The sequence below is a fragment of the Macaca mulatta genome, chromosome 15 (genome assembly GCF_049350105.2).
Source record: "Macaca mulatta isolate MMU2019108-1 chromosome 15, T2T-MMU8v2.0, whole genome shotgun sequence".
Taxonomy (NCBI): domain Eukaryota; kingdom Metazoa; phylum Chordata; class Mammalia; order Primates; family Cercopithecidae; genus Macaca; species Macaca mulatta.
In genome coordinates, this window is record NC_133420.1 from 61,748,214 (window position 1) to 61,768,844 (window position 20,631).

At 38.7% G+C, this 20,631-nt stretch overlaps 1 protein-coding gene across 2 annotated transcripts in view; it reads right to left on the reverse strand.

The window, feature by feature from the left end:
* DCAF10 (DDB1 and CUL4 associated factor 10) overlaps positions 1 to 20,631 on the reverse strand; it is a 65,822-nt gene that overhangs the window by 16,374 nt on the left and 28,817 nt on the right. Inside the window, exon 3 of one of the 2 annotated variants that reach the window (XM_001114606.5) lies at positions 3,515 to 3,712. The exons of the other annotated variant lie outside the window; for it this stretch is intronic. Coding sequence (XP_001114606.1) covers positions 3,515 to 3,712 — 198 coding nt within the window. The remainder of the gene's footprint in view (positions 1 to 3,514; positions 3,713 to 20,631) is intronic. 2 annotated transcript variants of the gene reach the window in all.

The following is a 20,631-nucleotide window of genomic DNA, read 5'->3' on the forward strand; positions in this document are numbered from 1 at the left end:
ACACTTGCCAGTCAGAATAGATGCAGATGGCTGTGCTGGAACAGGGTCCTGGAATCGCCATATTGTGTAACGGGGGCTTTTGCTACTGAATCATGGGAAGGTTTTGAGGGAGGTATTTCTAGAAGAGGGGCCTGGGTAGTCAGAGGGTGTCAGAGGGTAACTCAGGGCACTGCCTATTTACGAATTAGTATGGAAGAAGTTCAATCTTTTCACAGTGCTTCAGCTGAACCAGTACATATTGGCTAAATATTAGTCCTAGTAATAGGTGTATTTCAGGTTTTCTATTTCTTCCTTTGCCAGTTTTGCTAAGGTGTATTTTTTAGTAAACTGCCTATTTCATCAAAGTTTTCAAGTATATAGGGAATAAAGCTCATCTATCGTCTTATTCTATACTGTTGTCTCCTTTTTTGTTGCTGATATTAGTTATTTTTGTCTTTTTTTTCTTGATGAATCTTGCCAGAGAATTGCCTATTCAATTAGCTTTTTTAAAAGAGCAGGCTTTTAAAAATCCTCTATTATATTTTCATTTTTAATATCATCAGTTTTGTGCTTTTACACTTATCATTTCCATACATCTACTTTCATTGGGTTTATCCTTTTACTTTTTTCCAGTTTTTTGAGGAAGATGCTTAGTTCATCAGTTTTCAACCTATCTTCAGTATGATTTCTTCTTTGATTCATAAATTATTTAAAAGCGAGTTTATAAGTCTCTAAACATGAGACTTTTTAATTAATAACTAAATGATACTAAGAACAGGGAAAATGGTTTGTATAATAATAGTTCTTTGGTACCAGCTGAAACCTACTTTGTAGTTCAGTACATGCTCAATTTTTGTACCTGTTCTAAGTGTGCTTCAGAGGATATTTTTACTAGTTGTTGGGAGCGGAATTCTAAATATGTGTAATACATCAAGCTTATTAATAATATTTAAATCTTCCACAGCCTTATCCATTTTTCTTTGTTTGTTGTTGTTGCTGTTTAGACGGAATCTCACTCTGTCACCCAGGCTGCCTCACTGCAACCTCTGCCTCCCAGGTTCAAGCGATTCTCCTGCCTCAGTCTCCCAAGTAGCTGGGATTACAGGCGTGTGCCACTAGGCCCTGCTAATTTTTGTGTTTTTTTGTTGTTGTTGTTGTTGTTGTTGTTGTTATTGTTTTGAGACGGAGTCTCATTCTGTGGCCCAGGCTGGAGTACAGTGGTGCAATCTCAGCTCACTGCAACCTCCACCTCTTGGGTTCAAGTGATTCTCCTGCCTCAGCTTCCCAAGTAGCTGGGATTACAGGCGCCAGCCACCACGCCTGGCTTTTTTTGTATGTTTAGTAGAGATGGGGTTTTGCCATGCTGGCCAGGCTAGTCTTGAACTCCTGACCTCAGGTGATCCACCCACCTTGGCCTTCCGAAGTGCTGGGATTACAGGTGTGAACCACCACACCTGGCCTAAATTTTGTATTCTTAGTAGAGACAGAGTTTCACCATGTTGGCCAGGCTGGTCTCCTGACCTCACGTCATCTGCCCACCTCAGCCTCCCAAAGTGCTGGGATTACAGGCGTGAGCCACCACACCTGGCCCATTTTTGTCTATCTTATCTATTAGTAAATGAGAGAATGCTGTTAATATTTTCCACTGAGATGGAGATTTCTCACTTCTTTCTTGTAATTCTCTCCACTTTTGCTTTTTATATTTTTATGCTATGTTTTTAGGTGCATATAAGCTTTTATATTTTAGTGAAATTAATCTTTTGTTATAGTACCTTTTTATCAATAATGCTTTTTGCCTTAAACTTTATTTTGTCTGCTATTAATGTAGCTACAACTGTTTTGTCTTTGATGTGTAATTCTGTTTGTTTTTTCTCATCCTTTTACTTTCAACTTTTCTGGGTTTGTATGTTTTAACTGTGTCCCTTACAAAGAAAATACAGCTCTGTTTTATTTTTAATCTAATCTAACACTGTCTATTTTTAACTGGACAGTTTAGTCCATATACGTTTATCACAATTATTAATATTTGGATTGAAGCTTAGGTTATCTGCCTACCAGTTTTATGCTTTGTGAAATAACAAAAAATATTTTTCCTGAAATTAAGGAAATTTATTTTATAAGCCAGTTTTCATCATGAACTATACAACTTGGTCTCCTTCCTGTATAATTTTCTCCAACATTTTTAGTTGCAGTATACGACAGTTTTGTGCTTCTTAACTTATCTTTTCTTTTAAATAATTCTCTTTTTTCCTTCCCTTCTCTGCTTCTATGGGATTCATCATGTTTTATTAGTTTTTTACCCTCTACTAATTTGGAAGTTATCATTTATATTTCTATTCAAATTTTATTTCTAAATTTTAGTAAACAAATTCATTTAGTAGGTATGCTTGTCTTTGTCTAAAGATAACCAATAGTTTTGTCTTCCACTCAAAAGTATGGGTAGCTACAAGTCTCTAAGAATAGCCCCTCTCTTTTTACATATGACCTCTAAAAAGAATATTCCAAACATGATGGCCACACACAGTGGCTCATGCCTGTAATCCTTGTACTTTGGGAGCTGAGGCAGGAGGATCACTAGAGCCCAGGAGTTCAAGACCAGCCTGGGCAGCACAGGGAGACCCCGTCTCTACAAAAATTAAAAAATTAGGTGGGCATGGTGGCACATGCCTATAGTCCAAGCTACTCAGGAGTCTGAGGCAGGAGGATCACTTAAGCCTAGGAGATCCAGGCTGCAGTGAGCTGTGACTGCACCACTGCACTACAGCCTGGGTGACAATGCGAGACCCTGTCTCAGAACAACAACAAAAACAAATACACATAGAAATGATCATGGTGTGTTTACTGTATTATCATTTCACCATGGCTAGCAAAACAGGCATGTTTCAATTATTTTTCAAACTTCAACTCTGTAAGTATCAATTTCTTTAAAAGGAGACATTTTGTTGGAATGTTTCACAACAGAGGCATAACTGGCATTTTAGGTGGGACAACTAGTCCACTCTGCACACTGACCTGTGTACTGCAGGATGTTTAGAAACTCTGGTCCTTGCCGACTAAATGCTAGTAGATAGCTGTCTTTCCCCGTAGTGACAACCAAAACTGCCCCACGCTTTATTTCTAAACACTCCCTTTGAGATCAGTACCACTCCAAATGAGAACTACTCTTTTAATGCATGAAAACAAAAGAACAAAAATTGCAAAATAAATATATGTAGAATTGAAGGAAGAAAAAGTGAGAAACAGTTTAGTTTCGCAGGAGAAATAACAAAAATATTTTTCCTTAAATTCAGGAAACTCTTTTTATAAGACAGTTTTCATCACTAACTATACTACTTGGTCTCCTTCCTGTATCATTTTCTCCTAAAATTTTCAGTTGCAATATATGAGTAGGTACAATTAACGATATCATCACTTTTTGGTTGTTTTTCCTAAAGCCAGTTTCTTTCTTGAGGCTAGGACAGAACACTGAATTTGTTCATCATCTTTAAAAAAATGTTTTTGTTCATAATCCTAACATGGTCTCCTATTCACAAACCTGTTAGTGTCCCAAATAATGACATTTCCATCAAATCCTGATGTTACTAAGAGTCTTGTATTAGTATCATATTCGATGTTCTTCACCCAGCTAGTGTGACCATGTAAAGTGCATACTTTGGTGTTCAGTTTTCTCAGATCCCATAGTGCTATTGTAGTGTCATCAGAGCAGGTAGCAAACAGCCGGTTATCAAGAAATCTATAAAAGCAGAAAAACAAAACCCTGGTTCATTTAGTCTCTTTTTAAAGGAAAATTGATTTCAGAAACAGTCACTATATTACCTAGTCAAGAAAGAAAGAAAAAAAGGACTACACACTCACTATATAAACCCAATGACTCTGATATACTATAAAAAGTATACTTTGCATAATCACAGAGCCAGGATACTATGATTTAATGACAGTCACATTGCAATTGGATCCATTTGCTTTAAATTACTGATTTTTATTTGAAATTGGAAATAGGGGTAAGTGTTTGGAAAACAGTGACAGAAGGGAAAAAAAGAACTTCAGAATCTCTATAGGAAACAAAAATGATGAGAGAGAATTTAATAGGAGATAGAGAAAGTTTTGAAGACTTGATTGCCGAGAGGGACACATTACACATAATCAAAATCATGAGAAATATTTGCTCTGCTATAAGTAACATCTTTTTCTATTTAAAACACATTTACACACAAAAATTGATGTAAAAATTGCCATTTTTAAAAATCTTTTAACTCAAAGGTATTTCCCACATAATCTTTTAGCAACATTTTATTAGGACCAGTCAAGATTACAAAATAAGACTTAAAATACTATATAATTCAGACTTTTTATTATTTTACACTAACTTCTCAATCCTTAGTGAGAATATATTTAATACAAATGCTTAAAAAATAAACTACTATTCACACTTGAATTTTTGTTTAACATTAGGATGCCTTCTGTAATACATGCTGTTACCCTAATCTCTTACCAAAGAAATGAATTCTGATGCTTCTTCCAAGATAAATTTACATATAATTGTCAGAAATCAACCTCAATATCCACAAATACCATAACGACTTTCCTAAAATTGATCATGGTTTTCAAATACCAGGCGTTTACACAGGTTGTTTCTGCTACCTGAAACAACCTTCCTCCTGCCCCTGGATGTGGCTAATTCTTGCTTTCTTTTTAATACCATCATGTGTCGCTTAATGATGGAATACATTCTGAGAAATGTGTCCTTAGGTGATTTTGTTGTTGTGTGAACATCATAGAATGAACTTACACAAACCTAGATGGTACGCACTGAGGTTATATGGTATATATGGTATGTAGCCTATCACTCATAGGCTACAAATGTGCACAGCATGTTACCGTACTAAATACTGTAGGCAACTGTAACACAATTGTAAGTATTTGTATATTGAAAGATAGAAAAAAATACAGTAAAAGTACTGTATAAAAGATTTAAAATGTTACACCTGTATAGGGCACTTACCATGAATGGAGCTTGCAGGAGCAGGAGTTGCTCTGGGTGGGTCAGTGAGTGAGGGGTGAGTCAGTGTGAAGGCCTAGGGCATTGCTGTCCATTACTGTAGACATTATAAACACTGTACACTTAGGCTACACTAAATTAATTTAAAACTTTTTCTTCAGTAATAAATTAACCTTAGATTACTATAACTTTTTTTACTTAATGAATTTTTAATTTTTTAAACTTTTGACTCTTTTGTAATAACAGCTTAAACACAAACACATTGTACAACTGTACAAAACTATGTTCTTTCTTTATATCCTTATTTTATAAACTTTTTTCTATTAAAATGTTTACTTTTTAAACTTTTTTGTTAAAAACAAAGACACACATTAGCCTAGTCCTACACAGGGTAAAAATCATCAGTATCACTGTCTTCCACCTCCACATCTTGTCCCACTGGGCAATAACAGGAACAGAGCTGTCATCTCCTGATAACAATGGCTTCTTCTGGAGTACCTCCTGAAGAACCTCCCTAAGGCTGTTTTACAGTTTACTTTTTTTTTTTTTAAGTAGGAGTACATTCTAAAATAACAATAAAAAGTATAACACAGTAAGTATTAGGCAATAGGAATTTTTCAGCTCCATTATAATCTTCTGGAACCACTGTTGTACATGATGTCACTCACTGAAACGTTGTTATGTGGCATATAACTGTATTCAGCTGTTATCCCCTCCAGGAAGCCTTTCCTGTTTAACCAGCCTGGTAGACCTACCAATTCTCTGAGCTCCCAAAGCATTCTGGGAGCTTCTATCATAATACTTAATATTATACTGTTGGTGAAACCCCGTCTCTACTAAAAATACAAAAAATTAGCCGGGCGTCGTGGTGAGCACCTGTAATCCCAGCCACTGGAAGGCTGAGGCAGGAGAATGGCGTGAACCCAGGAGGCAGAGCTTGCAGTGAGCCCAGATGGCACCACTGCACTCCTGCCTGGGCAACAGGGCGAGACTCCGTCTCAAAAAAAAAAAAAAGGCCGGGCGCGGTGGCTCAAGCCTGTAATCCCAGCACTTTGGGAGACCGAGGCGGGTGGATCACGAGGTCAGGAGATCGAGATCATCCTGGCTAACATGGTGAAACCCCGTCTCTACTAAAAATAGAAAAAACTAGCCGGGTGTGGTAGCGGGCGCCTGTAGTCCCAGCTACTCGGAGGCTGAGGCGGGAGAATGGCGTGAATCCGGGAGGCGGAGCTTGCAGTGAGCCGAGATCCCGCCACTGCACTCCAGCCTGGGAGACACAGTGAGACTCCGTCTCAAAAAAAAAAAAATTATACTGTAAGGAACAACTTTACTATAAACTCCTTGAAGGCAGAAGGAACCTGTCTGCCTCGGGTCATGGTTAGATCTGCAGTATACAATACACATAGTGCCAGACACATACGCACTCAACAAATACTTATAAAATAAACAAAAGAGGAGTTCACTGCCTAGCAGAAAAGACAATGTAACTACATAATTACACAAAATAATTGTGTGGAATAAGCAAAGAGGGTGGTTGGGAAGGACTTCATGATGTTATCATTTGAACTGAATAAAAGACGAGCAGGAACTACCTAAGTGGCCGGGGGTAAGCAAAGGTACACAGGCATGTGAGCGGATGGTGCCCTCTGAGAAGCGGTGTTAGGAATGCTGTGTATGGGAAAGTAGAGATGACTAGGGATTACATTATGGATTTATTCTATGGTGATTCCCAGTAACTATTTTTTAATTATAAAAATACATTTCTTGGCCAGGCGTGGTTGCTCATGCCTATAATTCCACTTTGGAAGGCCAAGATGGATGGATCGCTTGAGCTCAGGAGTTTGAGACCAGCCTGGGCAACATGACGAAACCCCATCTCTTATTTTAAAAATAACAATAACAAAAAACATTTCTATTGAAAATATTTTTAATGAAAAAAAATCCATCACCAAAAATAACCACTTTATTGATGTTTAGCTTAATTTCTATGTTTTAAACCTAATATTATCTCAAAAACATATTGCCATGTTATTAAAGATTTATTGACAAAATCATTTTTAATGGCTGAATAGTGTTCACTGTATGAAGAAACCGAAATCTTTTTTCTTTAAAAAAATTTTTTTTTTTGGAGACAGAGTCACGCTCTATCCCCCAGGTGCTCACTGCAACCTCTACCTCCTGGATTCAAGTGATTCTCATGCCTCAGCTTCCAGAGTAGCTGGGATTACAGGAACCTGCCACGACGCCCCGTTAATTTTTGTATTTTTAGTAGAGACGGGTTTCGTCAGGTTGGCCAGGCTGGTCACGAATTCCTGACCTCAGGTGATCTGCCTGACCTCAGGTGATCTGCCTGCCTCAGCCTCCCAAAGTGCTGGGATTACAGGCATGAGCCACCGTGCCCGGCTTCTTTTTAAAATGAATATGCAATTTTTGGATGTTTGGATTGCTTACAATTTTTTACTACTAAAAAACACTAAGATGAGCATACTTACAGCCAAATATTAATCACATCCCTATTTATTTCTCTAAGTATATTCCCAGAAAAACATATTGCTAAGTAAAATGGGATTTTTTTTAATGTAAGTTTTTTTAATATAGCCAAATTGTCCTCCAGAAAAACATACCAATATAGAGATCCATCAGCAGTTAGGAGAGTGTCCATTTTCCCAAATCCTTGCCACATAGGTCTTTAAAAAAACTTTCTCCTAAGTGCTAGGAAAAAATATCACTTGTTTTAAGTTGAAACTTTTATTTTTAGTAAAGTTGAAACTTTTTCACATTTATTAGAAAGATATATTTCTTTGCTGTTCATGTTCCTTGCTGATTTTACAACTGCAGTATTAATTACTGTGTTGTAAAAAAAATCTTTAAAGATAATATATCAGTTTTTCAAATACTATGCATTGTATATATTTTCCACATATTTCTTTTTTTTTTTTTTTTTGAGACGGAGTCTCCCTCTGTCCCCCAGGTTGGAGTGCAGTGGCACGATCTCGGCTCACTGCAAGCTCCACCTCCCGGGTTCACGCCATTCTCCTGCCTCAGCCTCCTGAGTAGGTGGGACTACAGGCGTCCGCCACCGTGCCCGGCTAATTTTTTGTATTTTTAGTAGAGATGGGGTTTCATTGTGGTCTCGATCTCCTGACCTTGTGATCCGCCCGCCTCGGCCTCCCAAAGTGCTGGGATTACAGGCGTGAGCCACCGCGCCCAGCCTACATATTTCTTTTATATGGTTTATATTTTCTTACCATATCAAAATTTTAATTTTTTTTTCTTGAGACAAGGTCTTGCTCTGTTGCCCAGGCTGGAGTGCAGTGATGATTATGGCTCACCGCAGCCTTGACCTCCCAGGCTCAAGCAACCCTCCTTGTCTCAGTCTCCTGAGTAGCTGGGACTATGGGCACACGCCACCATGCCCAGCTAATCAAAATTTTAATTCTTATATTGTCAAGTCCATTTTTCCTTTATAGGTTTACCTTTACTGATAATGTGTTGTTGTTGTTGTTGTTGTTGTTGTTGTTGTTGTTGTTTTGAGACTGAGTTTAGCTGCTGTTGCCCAGGCTGGAGTGCAATGGCGTGATCTCAGCTCACTGCAACCTCCGGCTCGTGGGTTCCAGCGATTCTCCTGCTTGAGCCTCCTGAGTAGCTGAGATTACAGGCACCCGCCACCACACCCAGGTAATCCTTTTTTGGGGGGCGGAGTCTCACTCTTGTCTCCCAGGCTGGAGTGCGGTGGCGCGATCTGGGCTCACTGCAACCTCCACCTTCCGGGTTCATGCCATTCTTCTGCTTCAGCCTCCCGAGTAGCTGAGATTACAGGCACCCGCCATCACGCCCAGCTAATTTTTGTATTTTCAGTAGAGACGGGGTTTCACCATTTTGGCCAGGCTGGTCTCAAACTCCTGGCATCAAATGATCTGCCTGCCTCAGCCTCCCGAAGTGCTGGGATTACAGGAGTGAGCCACCACGCCCGGTTCCTGCTAATTTTCTTTACATTTTTAGTAGAGACAGGGTTTCAACATGTTGGCCAAGCTGGTTTTGAACTCTTGACCTCAACTGATCTGCCCCTTCGACCTCCCAAAGTGCTAGGATTACAGGTGTGAGCCACTGTGCCCAGCCCTGATGATGCTTTCTAAAGTAAAACTAGTTAAATGACTTCCATACTTGACAGAAATTACGTGACTGAGACTGGGCACAGTGGCTCACACCCATAATCCCAGCACTTTGGGAGGCCAAGGCCAGCTGATCACTTGAATTCAAGAGTTTTGAGACCAGCCTGAGCAACATGGTGAGAACTCGTCTCTACGAAAAATACAAAAATTAGCCAGGTGTGGTGGCACGTGCCTATAGTCCCATCTGCTCAGGAGGCTGAGGCAAGAGAATCGCTTGAGCCAGGGAGGCAGAGGTTGCAGTGAGTCGAGATAGCACCACTGCACTCCAGCCTGGGCGACATGAGTGAAACCCTGTCTCAAAAAAAAAAAAAAAAAAAAAAAAAAAAAAAAAAAAAAAAATTACATGATTGAGAAAAATACATGCAAAAAATATTTTCTAAAAGACTACTGGAAAGTTAAAGTTTTAAAATAAATTGAGCATATTCATACTTTTGAAAAGTTTTTTAAAAATAACAAAGATATTTTATTCAGTCTACAGAAAATACTTAATGCACTGATGGATTTAAAACCCCAATGGGGTTATATTGCTGCAGGCCACAGTGGTCTGAGAGTCTTAAGGAAGAGAGATTATTAGAATGAGAGTTTCAGAAAGGTCTCTGAACTGGCTAGATTTCCAGACTGTTGGACTTTCATAAAAAATAAAAAGGGGGATTAGCTTTTTAATTTTTGTTAATAAGGTCATTTAAAAAACGATAATTGTTGCATGAAAGGATATTTTAATACCAAAAGTATAGAAAAATATAAAGTTGGAATAAAAGCAAATAATTTTGAAATGAATAAGTTTAATGAGAAATTTAATACTTTGACTTTAATTGGCTCATTTTCACCTCAAAATATTACTTGTTAAAAACTTTGATATTGGAAGTTGCTGTTTAGTAAAATATAAATTTAAAAAAAGATGGCTGGGCACAGTGGCTCACGCCTGTAATTCCAGCACTTTGGGAGGCCAACAAGAGTGGATCTCCTGAGCTCAAGTTTGAGACTAGACTGGGCAACATGATGTAACCCGTCTCTACTAAAAATACAAAAACTAGCCAGGTGTGATGATGCATGCCTGTAATATCAGCTACTCGGGAGGCTGACGCAGGAGAATCACTTGAGCTGGCGGGGCGGAGGCTGCAGTGAGCCGAGATGGTGCCACTGCACTCCAGCCTGGGCAGCAAAGCAAACAAAAAAAAACTTTGGTATTGGAAAATCACTGATAAAGAGAAAAAGAAATGTAGAATATTAAGAATGTACACTAGGAAATAAATTAAAGCACCCAGAACAATTTTTATCCCAAAATCAACAGATGCAGAGAATGTAGCGTTAGACAAATCCTTGGATATGTGGGCCTCGTCCTCTCAAAATAAAACTTAGTCTAGCTTAATAAGTTAATAATTGTAAAATATTTATAACTCCACAGACCCCAATAAATAGGAGACAACCCTTCAAACACACTGAAATCTATGTCTCTGAATCACAGAACTCCAAATGTCCCCATCAAACCCCAACATACATGACTGTAACAGCTATGGGTAAGATGATATCTGGACAAATTCAAGGTCTTCATTGTCAGAGGATATGGTAAAGGATAAAAGAAACTGAAAGTGAATTATATTAAAACACGTACCAACATTTCATTGTATAAATGAAAGTGTTGTTGAGTCTATATCTTAAAAAAAATTAAACAAAAACTCATGAAAATAAACATTTTCCTGTTTATTTAACTACAGATGATCCCCGACTTATAATTGTTCAACTAACAATTTTTTGACTTTATGATGTTTATCTGGGTATTAAATGCATTTTGACTTCCAATATTTTCAACTTACAATGGGTTTATTGGGAGATAATCCCATCAGAAGTTGAAGAGCATCTGCATATGCAAATTCTCAGAACAAGAATAAATTAAATGTTTGGCATTTTTTACATAATCTCCCCAATGAAATTATGATAGCAAAATATGACATCTTTACTTCATATTTGAATTTGTAGTATAATCAAAAAGAGGGTCATTTCAGCTCACGCCTGTAGTCCCAACACTGGGAGGGTGAGCCAGGTGGATTGCTTGAGGTCAGGAGTTCAAGACCAGCCCCGGCAGCATAGAGAAACCCTGTCTCTACAAAAGATTAGCCAAGCCTGTAGTCCCAGCTATTGAGAGGCTGAGGCAGGAGAACTGCTTGAGCCCCGGAGGCGGAAGTTGCACTGAGCCATGATCGTGCCACTGCACACCAGCCTAGCCTGGGTAACAGAGCAAGACCCTGTCTCAAAACAAAACAAAACAAAACAAAACCCAAAACAGAGAGTCATTTCTATATAAACATTCAAGGGCCTCATCAATTTTGCCAAGAGCCTTTTTCCTTAGTCCTGTGAGATATTCACATAATGCTTTGAGGTCTCTATCATGTCATAATTGATGTCATTTTCTTTTATCTAATTGATCACTACTCTAACTCTATGATATCATTATCTGCCAGTGATTTTATATTACTTGACCAGTTCTCTAACATAATTTTCAGGGTTTTGCAAAATTCTATATCCTTTGTAAGATAAGAAATTTCATGTTCCCACTGATGCAGCACTACATTTGCATGATATAGTTTGACATTTAACAATAAGCAGCAAACCAACAAAGACAGTGGGAGGGAGAAATAGATCCTGGGATATATTTAAATGGGTATTAATTTTTTTTTTTTTTTGAGACGGAGTCTCGCTCTTGTTACCCAGGCTGGCGTGCAATGGCGTGATCTCGGCTCACTGCAGCCTCCACCTCCTGGGTTCAAGCGATTTTCCTGCCTCAGCCTCCCGAGTAGCTGGGATTACAGGTGTCTGCCACCACGCCCTGCTAATTTTTGTATTTTTAGTAGAGATGGGCTTTCAACATGTTGGCCAGGATGGTCTCGAACTCCTGACTTTAGGTGATCTGCCCACCTTGGCCTCCCAAAGTGCTGGGATTGCAGACGTGAGCTACCGTGCCCAGCCTAAATGGGTACTAATTATTATTATTTTTTTTCATATGGAGTTTTGCTCTTGTTGCCCAAGCTGGAGTGCAATGGCACGATCTCGGCTCACTGCAATCTCCACCTCCCGGGTTCAAGTGATTCTCCTTCCTCAGCCTCCCCAGTAGCTGAGATTACAGGTGCCCGCCACCATGCCCAGCTAAATGGGTACTAATTTTTTTAAATGTAATATCACTAAATAAATATTCTTATGATAACCTCGGGGCTTCTCCCTGCAACTTCATAATGTGGGGGGGACCTATATCTTTTTTTTGAGATGGAGTCTCGCTCTGTCACCCAGGCTGGAGTGCAGCGGCATGATGTCGGGTCACTGCAACCTCCGCCTCCCGGGTTCAAGCAATTATCTGCATCAGGCTCCTGAGTAGCTGGGATTACAGGCGCCCACCACCAGACCAGGCTAATGATTATTAAATGAGCTCTGAATCCACATACAGATCCCTCAGGAATGAGAAGTAAGCCTGTATAATGGTGTAAGTATTTAAATTACAGACTTTTCCCACTACTTTCCCAAAATATGAACAGAAAATATTCTCCATAACTATCAATGTTTTTATTTTTTTATTTTACAAGATAATAAGCAAACTACAAAACTAAGAAATGAACTAGAAGATATTACCAAGTATGTACAAAATGAGTAGAACCAAACCAGAAAATGCATGCCCATATCTCTGAACAATACAGTGAGGTGATCTAATGGAACTGAGTATGAATTCCAGCTCTACCACTTACTACATCTAAGAACTTGGGCAAATCTCTTTATTTGAGTTATAGTTTCTTTATTCCTTAAATAGCTACAATATGTGTCTCACAGAGGGATACTGTAAGGATTAAGTAATATATAAAAAGTGCCTCACAGAAGGTTTGGCACATAGAAAGCATTCAAACAATAGAAGTTAGTATTATTAATAAATAATGCAGGCTGGGCACGGTGGCTCACGCCTGTAATCCCAGCACTTTGGAAGGCCAAGGAGGGCGGATCACGAGCTCAGGAGATCGAGACCATCCTGGCTAACATGGTGAAACCCCGTCTCTACTAAAAATACAAAAAATTAGCTGGGTGTGGTGGCGGGCACTTGTAGTCCCAGCTACTCCGGAGGCTGACGCAGGAGAATGGCATGAACCCGGGAGGTGGAGATTGCAGTGAGCCGAGATCGCGCCACTGCACTCCAGCCTGAGCGACTGAGCCAGACTCCGTCTCAAAAATAAATAAATAAATAAATAAATAAATAAACAAACAAATAATGCACACTTAAGCTCATGCACCAAAGACTCTTCAGATTCTCACTCAAAACTCTTTTTTTTTTTTTTTTCCTGAGACAGAGTCTGGCTCTATTGCCCAGGCTGGAGTGCAGTGTCGCAATCTCGGCTCACTGCAACATCTGCCTCCTGGGTTCAAGCAAGTTTCCTGCCTCCCGAGTAGCTGGGACTACAGGCATGTGCCACCACGCCCGGCTAATTTTTGTATTTTTAGTAGAGACCGGGTTTCACCATGTTAGCCAGGCTGGTCTGGAACTGCTGACCTCAGGCAATCTGCCCACCTCGACCTCCCAAAATGCTGGGATTATAGGCGTGAGCCACTGCACCCAGCCAAAACTCTTAAGTTATGTATACTTCTAAACGAGCTTCAAAATCGATTTCTCTAATCAACAGATCAGAAGAAGCAGATTCAAATTTGTAGGTATGAGTTGCTATGGCAGGCACACTGGCAGCAGCAAATGAAGGCTAACATTGATAAAGAATACATTCTAATAGCGGATTAGTCAAAGGTCATTTTGAGTAAAGGCAAACAACTTTGCACAAGTCTTATCTTTCTAAGAAATTTTTAAATTATAAAATATTAGCAACATAGAGAAAACTATGAAAAATGTAACAAACATCTGGGATACCACTCAGCTTTATCAATTTTAACATTTTATCTTTCACATATTTTTGAACATTACAAACACAGTTGAAGTGCCTTGTGTATCCTTCCCCAATCCCTTCCCTTCTCTTCCTCCCCAGGGGGAACCACTATCCAAAATTTGTTGTTATTCTATATAAATTTTTAATACCATGAATTCATATGTATATAACCACAAACACTTTATAGTATTGTTTTGCATTCAGTTTTTTCTCTGTAAATGTTGAATAAGCACCCACCATATGCTAGGCACAATTCTAGATGCTGGAATAGAGCACAGAACAAATACATGCCCTCACCAAGCTTATGTTTGTAATGTTTTCAAATTTTATGTAAATGGTATCACACTATAAAGCTCATTCTACATTTTTTTCTTTTCTACTTCAACTTTAAATTTCTGAGATGTGTAGCAGATGCTGATGCTTTTAGTTAATTTATCTTAACTGATGTATAGTATTTCATTGTATAAATACACCAGAATTTATCTATTAATTTCCTCTTGATAGACATTCCAGTTGTTTCCAACTTCTATCACAAACAATGCTATAATGAATCTTCTTTATATACCTCCATGTCCACATTTGCATTAATTTCTTTCTTCTTCTTCTTTATTCTTTTTTTAAGAGACAGGGTCTTGCTCTGTCACCCAGACTGGAATGCAGTGGTGCAATCATGGCTCCCTAAAACCTCGAACTCCTGGGCTGAAGCAATCCTCCTAAGCTTTCCAAGTAGTTGGGACTATAGGCACATGCAACCACACCTGGCTAATTTTAAAATTTTTTGTAGAGACGGAGTCTCACTATGTTGCCCAGGCTGGTCTTGAACTCCTGCCCTCCAGTGATTCTCCCACCTCAGCCTCCCAAAATGCTCGGATTATAGGTATGAGCCACCATGCCCAGCCTGCATTAATTATTTAAAAAAACATTAATCTTCAACTTTACCATATATGGCTAAACTGCCCTTCAAAATAATGTTACAAATTTATACTTCATCAGTAATATCTAAGAGTGCCTATTTCTCAACATTTTGCTGCCAAGAGAAATACCAAGTATTTTTCTGCCAATTCTTGGTATTTATTGTTATTTTTATTTGCACATCCATAATAAATAAGCTTGAACATCTTTCTGTAGTTATTGTTCATTATAGTTTTTTACTTTTTGTTTTTTTTGAGATGGAGTTTTGCTCTTGTTGCCTAGGGTGCAGTGCAATGGCGCTGCCTCGGCTCACTGTAACCTCCGCCTCCCGGGTTCAAGCAATTCTCCTGTCTCAGCCTCCTGAGTAGCTGGGACTACAGGCATGCGCCACCATGCCTGGCTAATTTTTGTATTTTTAGTAGAGACGGGGTTTCTCCATGTTGGTCAGGCTGATCTCGAACTCCCAACCTCAGGTGAACCGCCCACCTTGGCCTCCCAAAGTGCTGGGATTACAGGCGTGAACCACCGTGCCCGGCCTGTTCATTGTAGTTTATCTTACGTGATTCTCTGCCGCTTTTGCTAAAATATAATAAATATTATTATCTTATATACTAATACTTTTCTGGTTATGTACATTGAAAGTACCTTCTCCCACCAATTATAGCCTATCTTCTCACATTGTTATGATGCATTTGGTTACAATGAAGTTTAAAATTTTTATGCAGTTGAACTGATCAATCCTTAATGATTTATGCTTTTTGTATCTAAAAAACATCTTTTCTTACACTTAGATCACAAGTATAATCTATACTTTCTCCTAAAACTTTAAAGGTTTGGTTTTATAATTAGATCTTTAATATAACTGGAAGTTATTTTCACTTATGGTGTGAAGTAGAGATCTAATTTTATTCTATTTTTTCATATATATAGCCAAACCTCTCTTTTCCATTTCCCCCCCCACACTGATTCATAATGCCCCTGCTATCATATACAACATTTTTATAGATACATAGGTCTGTTTCTGGGATACTCCACTATCACTTAATCTACTCCTGTTTTAAGACTACATACTATAGGCATGCACCACCATGCCTGGCTCTTGCTGTTCTATATAAGTTTTTAAATCAGTTTTTTTTTTTTTTTTTTTTTTTTTTTTGAGACGGAGTCTCGCTCTGTCGCCCAGGCTGGAGTGCAGTGGCGCGATCTCGGCTCACTGCAAGCTCCGCCTCCTGGGTTCACACCATTCTCCTGCCTCAGCCTCCGGAGTAGCTGGGACCACAGGCGCAACCACCACGCCCGACTAATTTTTTGTATTTTTAATACAGATGGGGTTTCACCATGTTAGCCAGGATGGTCTCGATCTCCTGACCTCGTGATCCGCCCGCCTTGGCCTCCCAAAGTGCTGGGATTACAGGCGTGAGCCACCATGCCTGGCTAAAATCAAATTTTATGAAAAACTCTGTTGGTATTTTAACTAAAACTACACTGAATTTATAGAATAATTTGGGGAGAATCAACTTCTTTATGATACTGACTTTTTGCCTCCAGAGAAGATTTGAATTTGTTTGGTTTCCTTTTTTTTTTTTTTCTTTTTTTCTGAGAGGGGGCCTTGCTATTTTGCTCAGGCTGGCCATGAACTCCTGGGCTGAGCCTTGGCCTCCCAAGTATCTGGGACTACAGGTGTGTGCTACTGTACCTGGCAGACTTACATTTGCTTTTACAGGTACATGACAGCACTTCCAACCTGAATCCAATTGAAAATTGTTGGCTGGAGATTTTGAACTATACAGTAGTGTGAATTTGGGTCCCACACATGCATGAGTGCTGGATTGTGGTTAGATATTCAGAGGAGGGCCAGGCACAGTGGCTCATGCCTGTAATTCCAGCACTTAGGGAGTCTGAGGTGGGAGGATCACTTGAGGTCAGCAGTGTCAGGCCAGCCTGGGCAACATAGCAAGACCCTGTCTCTACAAAAAGAAAAGGTATTGTGGTATTTGGGTGTATGTTTTATTTGCATAAATGATAATGACAGTGTATTACATATTCTGCTTCTTACTATTTCTTCTCTCTAAAAAACTACTAGGTTCTGAAATCTCATACATGTGGCACAGGCATATCTAATCTGGGTTCCCGTTGCCTGGCATCATGTGCCACATTTCACCTGTGCATTCTCTCATTGATGGTGGACACTCAGCTGGCTCCAGTGCTCTCCCACATACATACACCACACCAAACAACCTCAAACCTGTGGGCTCTTGTGGATCCTGTGAGAGTGTCTCTGGACTGTATATTCAGTAGCATAACTGCTGGGTCATAGCGTTAGTAGCCCCAGATCCTTCCAGAAAGGCGATAGCATCCACACCCCATCAGCCATCATGATACAGAACCCATCCATGCCAACATTTGGCTTATCCAGCTTTTAAATTTTTGCAGTCCAGTAGATGTAAAGTGGCATTTTGTTCTAATTCTCATTTGTGTGATTACTAATAACTTTAAGCTTCTCTTTACATGCATAATAGCTGTAGGGGTTTCCTTTTTATCAATTGTTCGTCCATATCCTTTGCCCATTTTTCTACTGGGGTTGCCCTCCTGACTTTTATTTGCAGGAATCCCTTGTATATTCTGGGTATTAGTCTCTTGTCAGCTTTTAACATTGAAATACCTTTTCTCATTTGTTCAGCTATGCATTAACTCTGTTCATATTGCCTTTTTTTTTTTTTAAGAAATATTCCACTTTTTAAAACTTTTTTCTTTCTCTTTTTTTTAAGACGAAGTCTTGCTCTGTCACTCAGGCTGGTGTGCAGTGACACGATCTCAGCTCACTATAGCCACCACCTTCTGGGTTCCAGCGATTTTCCTGCCTCAGCTTCCGGGTAGCTGGGACTATAGGCACTCACCACCAAGTCCGGCTTTTTTTTTTTTTTTTTTTTTTGTATTTTTGTAGACATGGGGTTTCACTATGTTGGCCAGGCTGGTCTCAAACTCCTGACTTCAGGTGATCCACCTGCCTCTGCCTCCCAAAGTGCTAGGATTATAGGCATGAGCCACTGTGCCCAGCCACTTTTTAAAATTTTTAAGTTCAGGGGTACATGTGTAGGTTTGTTATATAGCTAAACTTGTGTCATAGAGGTTTGCTGTACAGATTATTTTGTCACTCAGGTATTAAGCCTATAGTACTCTAGTTATTTTACCTGATCCTCTCCCTCCTCCCACCCTCCACTCTCTGGAAGGCCCCAGTGTCTGTTGTTCCCCTCTATGTGTCCATGTTTTCTCATCATCTACCTCCTACTTCTAAGTAAGAACATGCAGTATTTGGTTGTCTGTTCCTGCATTAGTTTGCTAAAGATAATGGCCTCCAGCTTTACCCATGTTCCTGCAAAGGACATTATCTCATTCTTTTTTACAGCTGCTTAGTATTCCATGGTGTATATGTACCACATTTTCTTTATTCAGTTTGCCATTGATGGGCATTTAGGTGGATTCCATGTCTTTGCTATTATGAATAGTGCTGCAATGAACATATGCATGCATGTGTCTTTATTCCTTTGGGTATATACCCAGTAATGGGACTGCTGGGTCGAATGGTAGTTGTTTTTAGGTCTTTGAGGAACCAACACACTATTTTCCACAATGGTTGAACTAATTTACACTCTCACCAATGGTGTATAAGTGTTCCTTTTTCTCCATAAGCTCGCCAACATCTGTGTGTGTGTGTGTTTGTTTTTTGTTTTTTTTTTTGACTTTTTAATAACAGCCATTTGTTCAGGATATTTTTAAATCTTCTACTGTCTAATTTTTATCTGCTTGATTTATCAGTTTTGGACAGAACTGTATTAAAATATCTCACTATAATTGTAGACTTCTAATTCTTTATAATTATATTTTTGCTTTGGGTATTTTAAGGCTATATTTAAGATGCATTCAAGTTCATAATTATTTTATCTTCTTGGTAGACTTTTCCTTTTATTAATGTGTACTGTTTCATTTTATCTTTATTAAAGGCCTTGGTCTTTCATCTGTCTGATATTGACAATTTCTCTGTTTTCTTTTCCCATTTCTCAGTGGTTTTATTTTTGGTATTGCTAAACATCTATTGACACATCAACAGATAAATCATTTAGTTTTTTATTCAAATTGTTGACTCAATAAAGAAAATTAATCTATTTATATTACTTTGAATTACTCATATATTTGAAACTTTTTCTACTTCTCGTTTTCTGTATTCTATTTATCATCCCTTTTCTTTAGTTAATTTTTTTTTACTTTTTTAAACTCTCCTGTCTTTTACTGAACTGATTTAAGTTTCCAGTATTCTCTTTTGCCCTTCTGCAGCTTTGAGAGCGATAATGGTTTGTATTTCCATTATTTTAGTTAAATCTTTTCAGTTTTTTCATCGCATATATTTAATTATACAGTTTTCTAGAAGAGTCTGAATTACTTACTATTTTTATCTTCCTCTCGAACATGAAGAGGGCCTTAACATATTATACCTTTCCACTTAACAAAACTCTCCTATGCATACAACCTATTTGTAGTTACTGTCTAGAACCACACTGTCCAATTTGGTAATGTAGCCATTACCTGCATCTGCTTTTGAGTCCTTGATAGGCAAGCAGTCTGAATTAAGATGTGCTCTAATGACTGGGTGCGGTGCCTGACGCCTATAATCCCAGCACTTTGGGAGGCTGAGGCAGGTGGATCATTTGAGGTCATGAGTTCAACACCAGCCTGGTCAACATGGAAAAACCCCATCTCTACTAAAAATATGAAAATTAGCTGAGTGTGGTGGCACATGCCTGTAATCCCAGCTACTCGGGAGGCTGAGGCAAGTGTATCATTTGAGGTCAGGAATTCGAGACCAGCCTGGCCAACGTGGTGAAACCCCCTCTCTACTAAAAATACAAAAATCAGCTGAGTGTGGTGGCACATGCCTGTAATCCCAGCTACCCGGGAGGCTGAGACATGAGAATTGCTTCAGTGCAGGAGACAGAGGTTGCAGTGAGTCGAGATCATGCCACTGCACTCTAGCCTGGGCAACATAGCGAGACTCTGTCTCAAAAAAAAAAAAAAAAGAAAGAAAGAAAAATGTGCTGTAAGTATAAAATACAAACTGGATTTTGGATTTTGAAGACTTAGCATGAAAAAAGTGAAAGTAAAATAGCTCAATAATTTTTATATTGATTACATGTTGAAATGATAGTATTTTGGACATACTGGGTTAAATAAATTATTAAAAATTAATTTCACCTCTTTTTTCTTTTCTAATGTGACTACCATAAAATTAAAAATTACATATGTGACTAGCATTACATTTTTATTGGATAGTGCTAATCTAGAGTTTTAGTTTTTATTTTGTTTTACATGTACCCCCCCAAAAAAAAAACCTCATAAATTCTTTTCTTTATGTTAATAACAGTTAACATTTTACCTAATAAAAATTCTTTAGTCTGGATTAACAGTTTCCCTGGACATAACATGGTATTGAACATTATTTTGCCTTCATACTGAAGATATTAATATTACTCCATTTCCTCCTGATATCAACTATTGCTAATGAGAAACCTGTTTCTGTAACTATTTTACTTCTGTGGGTAATCTGGCTTCTAACTTTGGTGGCTTCTAAGATTTTCTCTTAATTTTTGGTATTCTAGAGTTTCACCACAAC